Source organism: Mytilus edulis, chromosome 9 (assembly GCF_963676685.1).
Source record: "Mytilus edulis chromosome 9, xbMytEdul2.2, whole genome shotgun sequence".
NCBI classification, from domain to species: Eukaryota; Metazoa; Mollusca; class Bivalvia; order Mytilida; family Mytilidae; genus Mytilus; species Mytilus edulis.
The window spans coordinates 15,301,721-15,320,033 of NC_092352.1; the positions used below are offsets into that span (position 1 = coordinate 15,301,721).

General features: G+C 31.2%; 1 protein-coding gene across 14 annotated transcripts in view; it reads left to right on the plus strand.

Annotated features, from left to right (window-relative positions):
* LOC139489551 (unconventional myosin-XV-like) overlaps positions 1-18,313 on the plus strand; it is a 128,371-nt gene that overhangs the window by 11,845 nt on the left and 98,213 nt on the right. For 13 of the 14 annotated variants that reach the window (XM_071276085.1, XM_071276084.1, XM_071276086.1 and 10 more), the window contains exon 3: positions 12,192-12,281. In XM_071276085.1, coding sequence (XP_071132186.1) covers positions 12,217-12,281 — 65 coding nt within the window. In that variant the 5' untranslated portion in view covers positions 12,192-12,216. Of the gene's footprint in view, positions 1-12,191; positions 12,282-12,315; positions 12,373-18,313 lie in introns of those variants that run through there. The other variant, XM_071276089.1, reaches the window with a different exon arrangement.

Consider the following 18,313-nt stretch of genomic DNA (forward strand, 5'->3'; position numbering starts at 1 on the left):
CATCAATGTAAAGATGATTTTTATAATAATTCAGAAACAACATACTTACATTTATTTTAAAACTTACTTATTCCTTGTAAAACATTGGGTTATACTCTAAAATAGTGAATTGCCATGAAAGCAATGGTTCTCTCCTTCAGCTTGTATGAATATATTGAAAACTTACATGTAGTAAAAATACTGATTTATTGATCTACATAAAATATATTTGTTTAAAAGGTTGAAGAAATATTTTATATTTTATGTGAAATATGGACTAATTTCATTTAAGCCTCCTATCTTTACAAAAACTTAATATTTTTTTTAAAGTTTTGGATTAACATATCTTAAGATTTTTTGTTGAATAAGCAAATTTCAGGCTTTTGTTTATTTATTGGATTCAAACATTATTTAACTAGATTATGCTGAAATGTAATATGATTTTTCTATACCAGAAGCAATGCCAAGTTGTCATAAATATTTATGGTATATAATATTGTTTGTAAACTTGGCATGTTGCTCATTGATGGATACTTCACAATTCATACAAATATCAATGATCAGTTTATCACCACTTATGTAAAGTCATATTGTATATTATAGTTATCAGAGCATGAATACCCTCATGAACCAATAGGGTAGATATCTATTTGTTTAAAAAATAGGTAGACTCCAAAATTCATGTATTGTATAGGTATTATCTTGTCTACTATGTACTGTATGTGCCGTCATTCTTTTGTATTACTGTAAGAATATCAGTGTTGTCAAATCTCAGGTTAGAGTAAGGTACAAACAAATTTTCATTAAGAAAATTTATAAATATTCTGATAATCTGAATCTTATTTGAATATAACTTTTGTATGCCCCACCTACAATAGTAGAGGGGCATTATGTTTTCTAATCTGTGCATCCGTTCGACCGTCCGTCTGTTTGTCCGTCCGTTATTCCATTCGTCCGTTATTCCCGCTTCAGGTTAAAGTTTATGGTCAAGGTAGTTTTTGATGAAGTTGAAGTCCAATCAACTTGAAACTTAGTACTCATGTCCCCTATGATATGATCTTTCTAATTTAAATGCCAAATTAAAGTTTTGACCCCATGTTCACAGTCCACTAAACATGGAAAATGATAGTGTGAGTGGGGCATCCGTGTACTATGGACACATTCTTGTTTTTTAATTTCTCAAATCCAGAATTATACAGCTCTTTCAAATGATGCTTACTAAAAAAAAATAACAAGGCATAGTTTAAACTGGGAAATTGTTTATCAAAGGAGGGGCATGATCTGGACATGTGTGGTCTAAGTAGTTCATGTTATTGATCACAAGCCTGCCAACTCTGAGGTTGTGCATGGCAAGGTCTTTTTCCCTCTGATCCTAATTGAGGATTAAGCAGCTTTCATGCAGAAAGTTGTTGTTTTCTAAAGACACTTTGACTTTCATTATAAATAAACCAAGACACCAGGATTTAGCCAAGAGCACTGAAAGAGGCATTACACATCAATAAACCTGGACCCCAGGATTTAGCCAAGAGCACTGAAAGAGGCATTACACATCAATAAACCTGGACCCCAGGATTTAGCCAAGAGCACTGAAAGAGGCATTACACATCAATAAATCTGGACCCCAGGATTTAGCCAAGAGCACTGAAAGAGGCATTACATATCAATAAAAAAACATGCACATTTGTTTGCACCTGTCCTAAGTCATGAATTTGATGTTCAGTTGTTGATGTTTGTTGATGGGGTTTATAAGTGTATCCTCGTTTTCTATTTTCTTGTTTGAATGGTAGGGTTTAAGACTAGTCAATTTTGGGGCTGGTTATAGCTTGCTGTTAGGTGTGAACCAAGGCTCTGTGTTGAAGGCCTTACTTTGAACTATAATGGTTTACTTTTACAAATTATAACTTGGATGGCAAGTTGTCTCATACGCACACAGACCACATCTTTTTATATCTAAGTACCAAAATGTCTTCAACGATTAGCCTAGGAAATTATTCCTTGCATCAAGATCAATATGATCCCTTTTATTGGCAAAGTAAATATTGTTTCAATTGAACCCCCCCTAATTAAAGACTATTTACTTAGAGCTGAAATTAGTTTAAATTAGGAATGAGTTCTAGATTTATTTCCTGTAGTAAAGTCAGGTTGATTAGATAAATACTGTTCATTCTAGTCAGTCTGTAACCGTTTCCAAAAGATTCTACATCTTATAAAAAACAAGAACATATGGACAAATAATTTTTGACATAATCCGACATCTTCAACTCTGTTCTTTCTTGAGAACTAAGCAGCTTTCATATACAAGGTTGTGGATCTCTCCAGAAAGTTGAACTTTCTCCAGCAATATTAACTGGCCACCATGATTAAGCCAAAAGCACTGAAAGTGGCATTAAACACCAAACAAAAGTATGCAGTACCAAATTAATATTTAATGGAATATATGTGGATATCGAGAATAATTTTAAATTTGGTTTATTTTTTTCTACTGTACATTTGTATAGTAAACATTTTTATTCTGAGACTAAAGCTAGTAAGATTTGTTATGCTTTAAAGGACATTTTTTCTAGAACCTTTTTTAATGTTATGACATTTTATCAATGATGGTCTATTTGTAAACTACTACGCAGTTGTCAACATTTACTCTTAAAACATTTTTTCTCATTATTTTTTCTAAATTGAGGTCTTTGTTCTAGGGTTATACTTGTTCTAAAGAAAATGTAAGTTTAGTATATATATGGGATATCTATGCAAAATAATTGCATACTTAACAGAAAAAATTATCTGTTAGTTTTGCATGTAATTGCATAAATTATTTTGACATGTCATTGTGTATTCACGGCTGGTAATCTACACACGCAGAACATTTGGTTCTGCAATGAAAACCGTGAGAGGATTTTCCGGTTGTGCTTGAGTGGAGTAATTGTCACCGCTTCAAAAGGTATGTACATTTCTAAATCTCAATTTTCTTATTCAACTGATCAAAATATTAAAAATCGGAGAATGCTATGCTGTGGTGAATACTTTAACGAAGAGATACATGTATCATTTACTGTTGTACGTAGAGTTAAACTCCTACAAAATCAGTTGTCCCACAAGAAATTGCCTAAAAAACTGACATTTCAATTTTGAAATGGTTCTATTTACAGACCTACAAGTTCAAATTTAGTTTTTTTCGGGCAATGGGTATGAATGTTGTTTTTGGCGGCGTGTGCGCTGTCCTGTGTTGATAGACGTCTTAATGATTCCAAAAACAACATTTTCCCATGAAGTCATGCGTGAGGGGATCGGTTCTGATTGAGGACATCGGGAATGCGTGAGGGGAAGTACACACATTTTTTTTAATCTTTGGCTTTGTGACTTTTGTTGACTCAATAAATGTGATCAAATCAATGCTGATTAAAAAGCACAGATTTATCCTTATACTTTAATAGATGTAAACTGATCACTGATTCAATGAAATCAACCTATTAATTATTTGTTCAATTTCAAAAAATGCCATTGTTCAAAGGAAAAAGGAAAACAGGACTGAAATTGACTCTCTACAAAAAGCCATGGAGATACAAGTTATCCCCGCCCTAGAAGCGAACTAAACCCTCTGGGAGTAGTCCTGTCGTCAAATATACGTCACAGAGATCATCACATATATCTAAGAAAATTATATCGCCGATGAAAACCTCGACACCTATTAGACGAAATCTGTTCGCCCAAAATCACGAAATATTCGAAACAACAAAGGCAGAGATATACAGAATTTATTAGGCAGTGTCTGCGCGTACCCGCATGCGGGTACGAATAGCAAAATTGCCGATCGTAGGCTACGCGTACCCACATCCGGTTTTATAATAAATTGTCATCGGATCTGGAATTAAACGTAAAATATATACAGAAATTGTCGCAATTAGTGAATAAAATTGATCAACTACTTAGAAGTTTTATAAACATTTATATTTATGTATGTGAACAGTTTTTCTCGGTTAATAAATATTCTTAAAATGGGAAAAGAGTGATATACATTTGGGGCAGACATTTCAAAGTTATCATGAATTGGAACAATTTGTTCAAAAGTATCAGTCGATTAAGTTTTTACAATTGTATATAAAAACAAACTCGGAGTCAATTGCAGCTGCAGAGAAAAGAAGAATTGGAAACACAAAAAATAAAGAGTAAATAAAGTTTTACAGAATAATTTTTTCCTGTATCCACGGAGGCAAAAAATTATAAACAAGTTCGACAGCAAAAATTAAGGCCTAATACATTATTTCTGATAAACAAAGGCCGATGCCAATAATCTTCTATGAAAGCTTCGTTAATAAATAATAAAATGTTTGACGAAAATGTAAACCTTCAGCGCATCAAAACATATATTGCCTCTGAGGCGTGGAAGCAACTTAAAATTCGGATTTTATATAGTATAGGACTATAGTTTACAGGGACTGTATATTTCATGTTCAATCTGTGTGCATTTAATATGCAAGGTTTATTATATATTATTAACTTATAAATACAATTCGAAAATATTATTTGTCATACCCTTCACTCGTTCTACTCGAAATCCCCATATTATCGATAATTTCTGTATATATTTCACGTTTAATTCCCGATTTGATTGCATTTTATTATAAAACCGGATGTGGGTACGCGTAGCCTACGAATGTCAATTTGACTATTCGTACCCACATGCGGGTACGCGCAGACACTGCCAATTTATTATTCACCAACATCGATTGGGCAAATCATCGGTCTAGTTTTTACTTGTAGCAAGAAAACAAAATCGTTGACAACATTTTTTGTCTTTATTCTTCGTGAAACATATTATAGGTTCCTACAATTATTTCAAAATCAAATCTCATAAACTTTTTTAAGCACACTCACGTATGTGTTTTTTTCATGAACAATGTAGCCAAATTTAAGTAAGTTTCAACGACTCATAGCTTGAATATAAAGAAATGATTTGTACCTCCCCTCACGCATTCACGATGTCCTCAATCAGAACCGATCCCCTCACGCATGACTTAATGAAAAAATGTAGTTTTTGGAATTATTAAGACGTCTATCAACACAGGACAGCGCACACGCCGCCAAAATCAACATTCATACCCATTGCCCGAAAAAAAAACTAAATTTGAACTTGTAGGTCTGTAAATAGAACCATTTCAAAATTGAAATGTCAGTTTTTTAGGCAATTTCTTGTGGGACAACTGATTTTGTAGGAGTTCAACTCTACGTACAACAGTAAATGATACATGTATCTCTTAGTTAAAGTATTCACCACAGCATAGCATTCTCCGATTTTTAATATTTTGATCAGTTGAATTTGAAAATTGAGATTTAGAAATGTACATACCTTTTGAAGCGGTGACAATTATTCCACTCAAGCACAACCAGAAAATCCTCTCACGGTTTTCATTGCAGAACCAAATGTTCTGCGTGTGTAGATTACCAGCCGTGGTATTTAAGAAGTTAAACTTTCACTTTTTAAAAAATTTCATGCATTTGGAATTATAAAACTGCAAAAAAGATTATTTAGTGAACAAAAGTATGAGAACAGGTACTGAAAAGTTGATCACATTATTACAAGTTTTCTTCAATAATCATTTTAAATTTTGAAACTTATAATTCATACGATAAGTTATAATGTACCATTTAAAGATTTTTTAAAATGATTTTGTGCAGTTTTCATGCTTTAGTTAATTTTAAGAGAGGTATTTTACTGTAAACAAGTATTGGAAATACCTTTGCGGTTAATATAGGGGGAAGTCAAACATATCATACATGTTGTTTCGCATATATAGTAAAACAAACTGATAGAATTGACGTAAGAGTTAGTCAGCAGTAAGTACTGGTAGTAAAGTTTTAATACACTGATGTTGAATTAGAAGGTTTTGGCTGTCCTGTTGAGACTCTTGATTTTGCCAATTTTGCTAACTTGTTGAGTCCCTTTCGATTTAGACTGATTTGATAGTTCTTTTGAGGCCCTTTTGAATTGGACAATGTCAAAGGTTTTATACTTTTAGATATTCCAACTCTTTGTCTTAAGAGTACCTAATGGAACTGCAGTATGCAGGAAGGTAATTTGTCTCATACTTTTTCTTAGCACATTATAAAAAATTTACACTCATTGATTTAATCCATTGAGAGAGATTTTTTACTCAATCTTAGGAACGCTAACTTTAAAGCTTATTTTCAGTATATAAGCTTTAGTTTATATATACATGTACTTGGATTAAAAGAAAAATATTTAGTTTGAATCAGTAGAATAATTTATACTTTTGACTATGATATTACCCTAACATTTCACCAGTGGCTACCTAACTTAGAGATTAAGTTGATATAACATAGAGGCATACTGTCTTGTTTACACTTCTTTGAAGCATATCTTTCAACTATTTGAAAATTGTCAGTATAAACACACTTTGAATCTAAATAGAAATTATATTAAAAACTTTTGTATACACAGTCAAACATTTGAACTAGGGATATGAAGCAATTATAGATAAACTTTGCCGATAAATTTTTAAGAATTTTGTTTGATCATTTAGAGTGAAGCATATATTTAAAAAGCGATCAACTACATGTATTTCTGTCTATGATATTATGCAATGTTTACCAATCCTTTAAGTCACCACAAATTATGGTTGTCATTTTTTGTCCATGAATAAGGTGTTTTTGGTAAATGTAAACAGTGATTCTGTTGTCTGAATGTCATGTTATCAAGTTTTCACCATTTAACAATCAATTATTTACACATGCATATTTTCTTAGAATTAATATTCTGTCTTTTTTAAAAATATTTTTTGAATTATATAACTTGTTAAAATGTTCATTTAAATTTATAATTACATTTGTTCTGAATTTCATGACGCAATACAAAAACCTCTGTTTATGTCTGACATGTCTTAAATTAACAAAGGTTCTTATGGGTTACTGTAGTTTGTATTGTTTTGCAGTTTGTATCTAGGCTTTTCATATTTGTATTACAAAAGATAGCAATAAATGCACTATTATTAAAGGAGTAATAATTAATTTTATATTATTGTGAAATCAAACTTTTACTGATATATATTTTATATACAGATCCCCTTTATGACTCATTTAAGTAAGATTGACAATTATTCATATTATGTTTTTATTGTTTAAATTTTTAATTTTGCATTGTTTGTAATTTAAGTTTTAATTAACCACAACTTTTAACACTTTTCGTAGGTTTTTCAGTATTCAACTTCTTTGTTGGCAATGCTTTTGGAAATTTCCCAGCTCATTCAGTTTATTTTCTTTATGGTTAATAATGTTATCATTAAATACCCCTAGGATGGTGGTTCTCTCTGGGCACTTTGGCTTCCTCCAACATTAAAAATTGACCACAGTGAAATAGTGTTGAAAGTGGCATGAAACACCTATCAGTCATCAATCAATCTATCAATCATTGTCCCGTTAAGATGTATGGCAGAAAGCAATACATTACACATTTCTGTTCCGATTGCTGCAACAATAGAGACAGACAATTCACTAGATATTTTTGTTTTGTATAGTTGACTTAAGTCAAGGAAGCTGGCTTGTCATGTTTTCGATTTTTTGTCAGATTTTCAGAATCCTCTGGTTTTATCCATTTGAATGCCTTGAAAAAATTTGCCCGGTGACCCCCATTTTTCTTTTTGTAAATCTTTTACATGTATAATTATAAGCCATCTGTAAAAGTCTTATAAAATTTTAATTACCCAGTTTTTGAGAACTTCAACTTGTCAATGATAAAGCTATGAAAAGTCAAGAGAGAATATTTTCCCGCCACTATTTCAATGGCTAATATCTCGGACACAAGCATGGTGACCTATATATTTTTTTTGCTCTTTGGATTCCTTTATTTATCCCTTATCTATATAAACTAGTGTTTTGAAAAGTTAATTACTTTTGAAACTGAGAAGCAAACTCCCTTAAGACAATATAGGGATAAATAACACGATTTATCTAAAATGCTTTGCAGATTCTGTCTAAATTGTTGCTGTTTACTGATCTTTCTAAAAGACTTGTCATCTTCATGCAAGTTTTCCGAGAGTAGCAGGAGGTGTCGTATTAATTTCTGGAACAATAAAATTAATGCTAAACTTGAATTCCAGGAAAAATTTATCATTCTTTCCCCAGAACCAAAAAAGAATTATGATTTCTGAGTCCTGTTAAGTTTAAATCCTGATGCCCCTCCCCCAAAAAAGGATGTATATCCTGAAAAAGGTCCTCTGTCCCTTAAACCATTAGAAAAATCCCATTTATTATGCTGGACTGGAAATCATATTCTGCTATAATACAGGAAGGTTTTTGATACCTATTATTACTTCTTTTGTTATATTTATACAGTATCTCATATTTGCTGAGTGGATAGTATCTTTGTTTTGAGATTATAACAGTTAGCAGGAAATTAATGTCCTGGGATATCAGTCCACTGTGAATAAGTCACTTAGTTATATTAGTGAAGAAGTCATGTGTTAAACTATTGCATGTTAATTTACTACTTTATTTGTTGTATAGTATACCATGAAGAATTAACGGAAATGAAATTGATGACATGTTGATGAATTATTTAAATATTTTTCTTGATTTAAATGCTACAGCTGAATAAATTTTATTAATGGTCCAACTATTATTAGGTGAGGTTTTCATACTTTAAGTTAAGGTTTGAAATTGACCGATCATTGATTTGGAATGAGAAATCAATAGTAATCACTATTTATTACGGCTTATTTTGGTGCAGACTTTTGTTATTGATCATCAAATTTTCACGATTGGACAATTTACAATAGTTTAATTATAGATCAGTTTCAGGTACTGTACATTGATTGTAGTATTATGAAGTTTCTGGGTTGTTAAAGCTTAAGTATTTGTATCTCAATTGTTGTATTATGATGTTTCTTGGCTGATAATTCTGTGGTATTTTCATATCCAACAGGGGCTTATTGTCAAAAGGATTATTTAGTTAACAGTTGAAATGTTTTTATTACAACAAGTTGATAAAAGAGTTTTTTTTAACATGTTTTATTGGTTTCATATAACTTTTTGATTGTCATATTTTAAGTTTGAATGATAACTTTAAGATTTCAGGGTTATTATAAAGGATAGCTCATATTAACAGGAAAAAATGTACAGAAATACCCAGTATATCCTTGTTGATTTCCTAAATTAGATATTGTATGCTTCAGCAGTAGGGTTACTTCAAGGGGTACATTTGTCGTGCAAACTTTATATGCTGAATCATCAGACCTTCTTCAGAAGACTAAGGTATCTTCATTGAAAGTTTTTATATTTTTTGTGAAGACTTTAATTAAAGACATCCTGGTAGTAATATTGAATATTTGTCCTCAGTCAAACGAAGTCAAAAGCAGGTCAGTGCTATTACTTTACACCAGTTCTCTGAATGCAATTAAGTTGTGGTGTTAAATTAGAGTTTTTGAGTAATCAACCCTCACCCTTTTAATCTCTATAACTATCATATGTGAAATAAATGTTTCATAGAAGAATATTAGCAAATTTATATTTGCACTAACGTTTGACCCACATTAGAAGGTTTTGTGGAAAGGGTCAAGGCAGGTCAGAAACTTTAATTCTGAGATTGTCATTCAAGAATGCAATATTGTTTTGAACAAGTTACTATTTTCACTTCTATTCAGAGTTGCTGGCAATTTAACTAGCTGTAATGAGCTTACTTAGTAAAGAAAAAAATAAGATATTTTAAAAGGTTAAACATTTAAGAATTATGTAACTTGTATACGAAATGAATCCATATTAAGAAGAAAATGAAATGGGCTGATAGGAAATATTTACATATCTCTATTGGTAGCATCAATTTAAAAGCCAACACCTAAATGATATATTTATGTATATATATTCCTATGTATGACATCACTTTTATAAAAATTTAAATTATATATGATAACTGCTGTAGAAATTGTTATTTAATGGGAAATTCTGCAAAGCTTGTACCAAAATTTGCAACCTTGTAACAAGATCAGGTTACCAGTGGGCGGTTTTCAATTAAAAGTCATTTTACAAATCTTTTGAGATTGTTGAGATTGTACTATATTGTGTATTCTGTACATGAAATTATTTTCTTCCCAAAGCCTTTTCTCACATAATGCCTTTGAAATGAGTTATTATATTACACAATATTTTGACATTGCAGGAAAATTATAATTTAATGAGTTTTCGACATAGGTAATTTTGTATTTTATACTCCTATCATATTTGTATTTTTTCTATGTAGTGTTGTCATTTTGAGAACTTCTTGTCAGAACCTTTGTCATTGATTTTTATGATACCAAACTTAAATTAATATCATGCAGGTCTTTTTGCTGTATTAGATCTTAAGTGTTGAATTTAGATGTGTATAAAATATATGAGAACAATCTTATGTTGATGAAACCATATATTTATGTTAAATTTATTACCTACTCTTAAATTAAGTACATATACCATAATATTTCTTCTTGATATGAATGAAAATGTGTGCCTCCACTCTCATACAATTCCCCCAACCCCCTGGCAGTCCAAATTTCCCACTCATCATTCTGTTCAATCCATTTTACATAATTTGCCCATTTTGTTTGATATAAATATAAGGGGTGTGGTATGATTGCCAATATACACTATCCATTAGGAACCAAATGAGGTGGATGCCTGCAATTATTGGTCACCTTATGGCCTTCTTAAATGAGCAACAACCAAACCAACACTAAATTTCCCAAGGTGAAACAATTAAAACAAGAATACTACCAGTCTGATTTATTACATAACAATAGATGACAAAAACACATGTGTCAAACAGCAACCAGCAACAACCACCAATGCGAAATGTTTAATTTGTTCTTCCTCTGATACGCATGAAACATTTGCCACTGGACTTTTAATGAATACCGGTTAAATAAGATATAAAAGTATAAAAAGAAGGTCTGAGGATTAACCATGAGTAAGACTTTTAAGTGTCTGTGCCAGTGTTCAACCAGAATTCAATAGAACCTATGTCTTTTTAACTGATCAAAAACAGGATTTTAAATTAACAAATTTAATTACACATGAAGTATAACACACACAGTAAGTCTACTTATTGACCTAATAACCATACATAGGAGATTTACATTCATTACATTCAAACAAGTTCTACGCATTTCATTCTAAATATAGAAAACAAGAATCACATGTTGGGTGGACTCCTTAATATTTATGTCACTACTTTAGAAATTATGAGTAATGAGAGGTTATCAGTGTTATAACACCTTATGACAGTTTTTAAAACACAGTTTTTCACATTTCTGACATATATACCTGTATTTAATTTCTTCTAAAGACAGGTCGTATGTTTATAAATGTGTCTTGTATTACTAATGACCAACATGATTCTTTAAACATTTAACACAAACCATTAACTTTTTGGAGGTGTATTTTTTATTTTTGAACCTGATTGCTTGATACCCAGGCAATAAGTAGTAATAAATAGTCCTGTACAAAAATAGTAATGTAAGTAGGAGTTAAGAAATTTGCATGTTTACAAATTAAGGACACATTTGTAAATATTCAGTTCATGTTATCCTTAGAATACTTGTTATTTAATTATGCACTAGGGAGGAGAGGGTGGGAATATTGAAATAAAATTATATCTTTAATAATCATTAATATCCTCGTAGTTTAAAAAACAAAGAAAAACACAACATAAAAAAACTATTTTTGAATCATAAAAATTGTTACAATTTTCTACACCAAACAAATGAGATGAACTTAGTCTTAGAATAATAATCTATATAAATCAGTATATTAACACTACCACTTAAATGTTTTGTTGGCTGTTTATAGCTAAATAAACTTATAGAAGACTTTTACCATATTATGTGCAAGCCATTTATCTTGTTATGTGCAGGCCTTTTACCACATTATAGATGCCTTTTACCATATTCCTATAGACGCCTTTTACCATATCTTAGTCGCCTTTTACCATATTATTTGTAGGCCTTTTACCAGAGTATGTGCAGAACTTTTACAATATTATAGACAGGCCTTCTACCATATGATAGGCAGGCAGATAGAAATGCACCATCCATGCCAAAAAAGTATTCTGTTCATACAAAATCATTATTTTGATTATAAATGCACTTTCCTTTTTTACAACAGTTGTTGACCAATTATCCAGACCTCTAGCTTGTTGAAACCCAATACTTATTATTATTATTTTTCTTCTTCAGATAATCAGGTAAAGGTGCTGTCAAAATGGAGGTAGCAGAACGAAATGGTGGTGACCCTGAAAGAGGGGTGGAGGATATGATCAACCTCAGGTATGTGTTTAGTGTAATGTGGGGTAGGGGAGGGAATCAAACAAAATGGTGGTGACCCTGAAAGAGGGGTGGAGGATATGATCAACCTCAGGTATGTGTTTAGTGTAATGTGGGGTAGGGGAGGGAACAGAACAAAAGGGTGGTGACCCTAAAAGAGGGGCGGAGGATATGATTAACCTCAGGTATGTGTTTAGCAGGTTTAAGTAGTTGAACTTCTATATCATAGCCAGTCAACACTGAGGTGAGTTGGAATCCAGCACCAATCAGGTGCACTCGACTCTAATCTTAATTGACTAGTGTTGTCAGTTTTCTACCAAAGGTTGTTGGTTTTCCCTGGACACTCTGGCTTCCTCAACCAATAAAAATTGACAGCCACAAAATAGCACAATAGTGTTGACAGTGGCGTTTAACACCAATCAATCAATCAAGTTGTCTTGGTAAACATCATATGATAATACAATTGGCTTCAGTGAGACAAGGACCGCACAGTATCTGGAAAATAAAAATATAACTCAAATATGACTTGATGAAGACAAAATATAGGTCTGAGTGACTATTTTTCCCAGAAGATAATTGTACTCTTAAATTCATCCTCACACAAAATAATATGATTGTAGGTCTTTTGCTATCTGAAAAAAAGATACATAAGTCAATGAAGCATGAAAAAACAAAAGTCACAGTGACGATTTTGATCTAGGAAGATGCTTTATTCCCAGCAGTTCAGAATGTCCCTAAGTATCTGAGAACTAAATGTAAATGAAAATCTTAATCATGATTAAAACTATCAAAGCCACTGAATCTAAACTAATGTCCATGCACAAGTTGTATCAATGGTCCTGAAAGAGGAGTAGAATGTCATCAAACTGATGTTGCATTTTATTTCCAAACCAACACTTTAAAGAATGTCTCAAAACTTTCAACAGTGATAGACTGATGCATGAGTTTAAATAGGATCATGTCCGGTTTTGATAGACTGGTGCAGAGGTTTATGAATAATAAACTTAAATTCATTTTTTGAACGGAGTTTATATTGACATTCCAAGAATAGTTTCACAACTATAAATAAAGTTTAAGAAAAGTCATATTAATTTAGTATCCCTTTCTAAAAATAATAAAATCCAGAAGCATTGTGTGTCACTTCTTCTAGGTTTGTAATTTGGCTTTGTATGACACTTACAAATACTACAGAACCTAATGTATTGTAAAATCCTTGGAAAAATATAAAAATAGTCCCACCCAGATTGACTCTCTAATTGTAGAATTGATTGATTGCATAAGATGATATAAATCTAGTGAATATGAAAGAATTTAAGTGACACAAAAGAATAGTGGATTATGTCATTCTGGCATAATAGAAAGAATAAAGAACCAATAAAACCCTATAAAATTTGATATTAATTTGGATTTACTTTAGAAAACACATGGTTTATGTCAGCGCAGGTCTCCGTAAACTTTGTGTTATGTAATTGAACTTATCTTTTATTTGATCAGAGCGAAGTTATATGCATGTAAGGGTTGTATACATTTTACATGCATGAAATTCTTAAGTTGTTTAAATAGTTCATGTTGAGAGAAGATTTTAATTGATAAGTGCTCCCAGTTATATCCATGCACAAAAAATCCTCATGTTATATAAGGCTTGATTAAGCAAACACTGTATTGAAATGAGATATGATGAAGATATCTATTTCAGCTGACTCTTATTGTAGGGATGCTTTTCATTGGTGTTGAACTCAATTTTGAGGAGCCATATTTTTATGAAAAACGTTAAGTTTATAAGATCTGTATAAGAATTTTTATGGTTTAAAAAAATGATGAGAATAAGTTATATTACAGTATTGTATGGTCAAACACTTGAAACACCCAGATGGTCCGAGACCACAATTATTTCGTAGTGCATTTCTTTTAGAACATAAATGAAAATTTAAAAAATCTTTTTTAGAAACTTTTACAGTGTGTTGAATACTTTTGGGACAAATTATATCAAAATTATAGAAAACTTCATCGTCTCTAACTCAAAATATGGACAATTTTATGTTTAGGGCGTTTTGAAATCTTTTGACAGCTTCCGAAGTGCTAATTTTAAACCGTTTTCAGCTAGACCAAATCCCTACTTTCCTTTAAAATTCTGAACCCAAATTATTTTACAGTGTAATTTCACCCCCCTACTTGTAATTTGAGGCATTAAACATGGAGAAATAAATTTGGAAGGGGTATAAAAAATTAATGTCAACACTAGGGACTATATTTGTGAACAACGAAAATCGAGGGACGACAATGGTGGTCTCGGACCAGATGTAGTTGGAATTCAAGACTAAATATTTAACACAAAGCTTTCCAGTTTTTCTCCTGACAAAAGTCTTTCTTTGAAGTTATTCATTGTTTGAATGGCTACCTAATGTTTGTGAGTCACACTTTTGTCCAGTTTAATTCCAATTAAGCGGTTTGATAGTGGGGGATTAAGATAATATGATATAAGGAAGTAGGTAAATCTATAAGCTTAATATTTAGCATGGATTATATATTAGGATTGCCGGTAGAACATTGTCCTAGTTTCACAAATGGAACAAAAATAGTCTATTAACTGTATGAGATATGAATAAAAGAAAAGCTAGGGTATACATCAATTAGACAGCAACACAACCACAAAAATCCAGTAGAATATTAAGAGATAATCATATGGTCTTCCAAAATTAAAAAAAAAAATCAAGGTCTACAACTGAACAGTGATGGCCTGTAAGATGAGGCATTTTTCAGATCCGACAAAAATCTTCTTTCTTTTTAAAACTTTTTGTTCATTTATTATTCATGTCTTTTCCCAAAATAAGTCCTGTATAAACAAGAAAAGTATCAAAGGTGTAAAATACAGTCCTCTGATTCTAAAATTTTCCAGATTTATGGAATACTGAAAGAAAAATCTAATCAATGTTAAATATAAATTTTAAAAGAGATAAATGTCACATCATATAACATTGTGCCATTTTATGGTTTCAGAAGAGATGGGCTAATAAAAGAACACCTGATTTAAAAGTAAATGTATAGATTTTGGAGACATATCAAATTAAAAGATAGACAGTTACTTTAAATTCTTATAACTCTTTATGATAAAGCAATCACTTGTTCAAAAAAAGCATGTCTACTGATACAGATAATTTTTGAAAAAGTTTAACCCAAATCTTGGAAGCTTTGACATTCATTTAAAGGTTAGAGGCTCCCATGTCCCTCAAATGATTTAATCGTTTTAAACAAACTGAAAGAAATGCTATTCGTTTTGTAGATTCAAATTTCATGCTAGTTTATTGAGAATGAATTATAAAAACATATATTCGGGGCAAATGAATTGATTATATTTACTCCAGTAAATAATCTGAAAAGTGTTTGCTTTAAAAAGTAAATTATAGAAACATCAGTATGTTTCACACATTTTATTGCTTTATCAAATTAATCTTATATTATAATCAAAATAAATATTGGCAAATAGCACTTTATCATTAAAGGATTAAAAAAATCAGCAGATTTCTAATAGCCAAAAGCAAAGTTTTTTAAATACTTTAAAATGTCTTTTTTCTCATTAATTTTCCTAGCAGAAATAATATATTTCTTTATTGGAAAAGAATATGAAACTATGTGATAAAACAGTTCAAAGTTTTTGTTACCATGGCAGCTTGTCATGCTATATTTGTCATTAGGGCTGTGTGTTGTTCTTTTTTTTAAAATTTTTCTGCAGTTTTGGCATTAGTTGTTCTATTTTATGACATTTGTTGTGTAACAGAAGATTTTCTTGCAGTATTGGTAGATCAGTTTATGTTTGTCTGATGAGTTCAATACAATGAATTTATGCTTTGAATTGGACCTTATTTATATTAGAAAAGTTCACTACCTAACTGATATTTGTATGTAGGGTAGGTACTTTCTGTGAAGCTACTGAGCTACAGCTGAGTTACTCCTAATACATGACACAAGGAGAATGCCACTGGTGACCCATATTTCATAATTCAACAATTTTGCTGAAGGACTGTATGTCTAAGTAAAGCTTAGATTTTTTTACATCCATTTTAGTCACTATAGATAGTAGGTATCATATGAATTTGAGTGGAGTGTTAAGATTGTCATTATCTTAAAAAAGATAGGCACTGTGACCTACATTTTCCCAATTCATTGAAATTGACTAAGAATCAGGTTGAAGTTAATACCTCATTTACTTATGCATAATTTGATCATGTTGACCAACCCCTGGTTTTGCCCTTGAATGTAGGTCTGCATATGGAAAACAAGTAGGTCATCAGAATAGTACATAACTTTTTCAAATTCATTGACTTGAATGAAGTTTAAGGTCAATTTGATATTTCTGTAACCTATGCATTTTACTGAAATGAGAAAGTTTTGCTTGTTTGTGGGCCTACATGTAATTTCAGCACAGCTGTTTATTTTTGTTTTATTTCTAACCTCTTTTTGAGAGAGGCAATGTTTTAATATGTTGTTCTCTTGGATAGTATTGAAGTGATTTCATGCATTTATCAACATCATGCAACATGAATGATTCTGTTAACAGATATTTTACATAATCAACTTCTTAATAATACATAAGATCTACTTAATTTCTCTTCATAACAAATAACAAACACACAGAAAACATACATGAGGTGAAAACAAGCTGGAATTATATTTTGTAAAACAAGCCTGTGAAGTGCTAGATTATTTTGTTCTCTAGCCTATACTTTTCATGTCGCTGTGAAAGGATCTACCAGATGTTTTATTTATTATCCCATCAATACAATTAAAAGAACTTTGAAATCCCTCCATAATCTCCATTACATTATTAAGGTCACCTTTTAAATTCATTCAGTATTACAGTAGCACACCTGAATAATTCTATACAAATAGGAGAAGGATAGAGAACTGAAGATGACAGAGGATAAATAAATATGCCATTGTTAAAATTACCTGGCCCTTTATTAATTATGTTGTTTGTTGTATCTTTATATTTTTTGCTTAGCTGTCAGTCAAAAATTGTCTGGTCGTCAGCATCAATTCTTGTGAGAAAATTTTAATCTGATCTGAAAGAAGGACATGAGATAATTTTTTTTTCAATAGAAACAAAGAAGGAGTTCATAGAACCGTTGAATGTTTATCCTGTATAGACTTGATGGGTTTTTTTAAAGTAAAAACACATAAACAGAAAAGTGTTTCTCAAAGCTTATTCACAGGACCGTGCTTGCATAACATATAGCTGGCAAAACACCATAATACAATTGAGAAAATTAATTTAATTTCAAGCATGAGCTTGAACAATTCATAAGACTTAACTTTGAATGATAAAACGTATGGTATATCCTAGTCAATAAAGCAGTACAATATTTCTTCACTTAAGAAAATAAACAAATATATAGTTTAATTTTCATTCATAAAAAGTTGAATCTAATGATTGTTCAAATACACAAAACTCATTTATCTTTACTATTGGTACAAACCTTTCCTAACTTGGACTTAGTGATATTTATTTTAACAGTTTTGACACATAGCTGTAACGGTAACTGGTATGTCCTGTCTGGAACATATAAATCTTTATTTAAAGAATCTGACATAAATTATACCTGTCAGATCTATATTATTCATTGTTGATAAAAATCTTACATTCAAATGTGAAAGTGTGAGTAGGGCATGATGTCCTATGGACACATATTATTGTTATCTGATGTGTCAGACAATTATACGAAAGTCTTATGAGGTTGGAAGTATTCAGTCTTGAGTCTCCTATGTTGTGTTTTTGTCGAGCCTGCAACTTTTGTTGCAGAAAGCTTGACATAGGGATAGTGATCCGGCGGCGGCGGCGGCGGTGTTAGCTAACTTCTTAAAAGCATTATATTTTAGAAGGTGGAAGACCTGGATGCTTCATACTTTGTATATAGATACCTCATGTTACGAAGTTTCCGTCAGTCACATGTCCAATGTCCTTGACCTCATTTTCATGGTTCAGTGACCACTTGAAAAAAAAGTTAAGATTTTTTGTAATGTTGAATTCTCTCTTATTA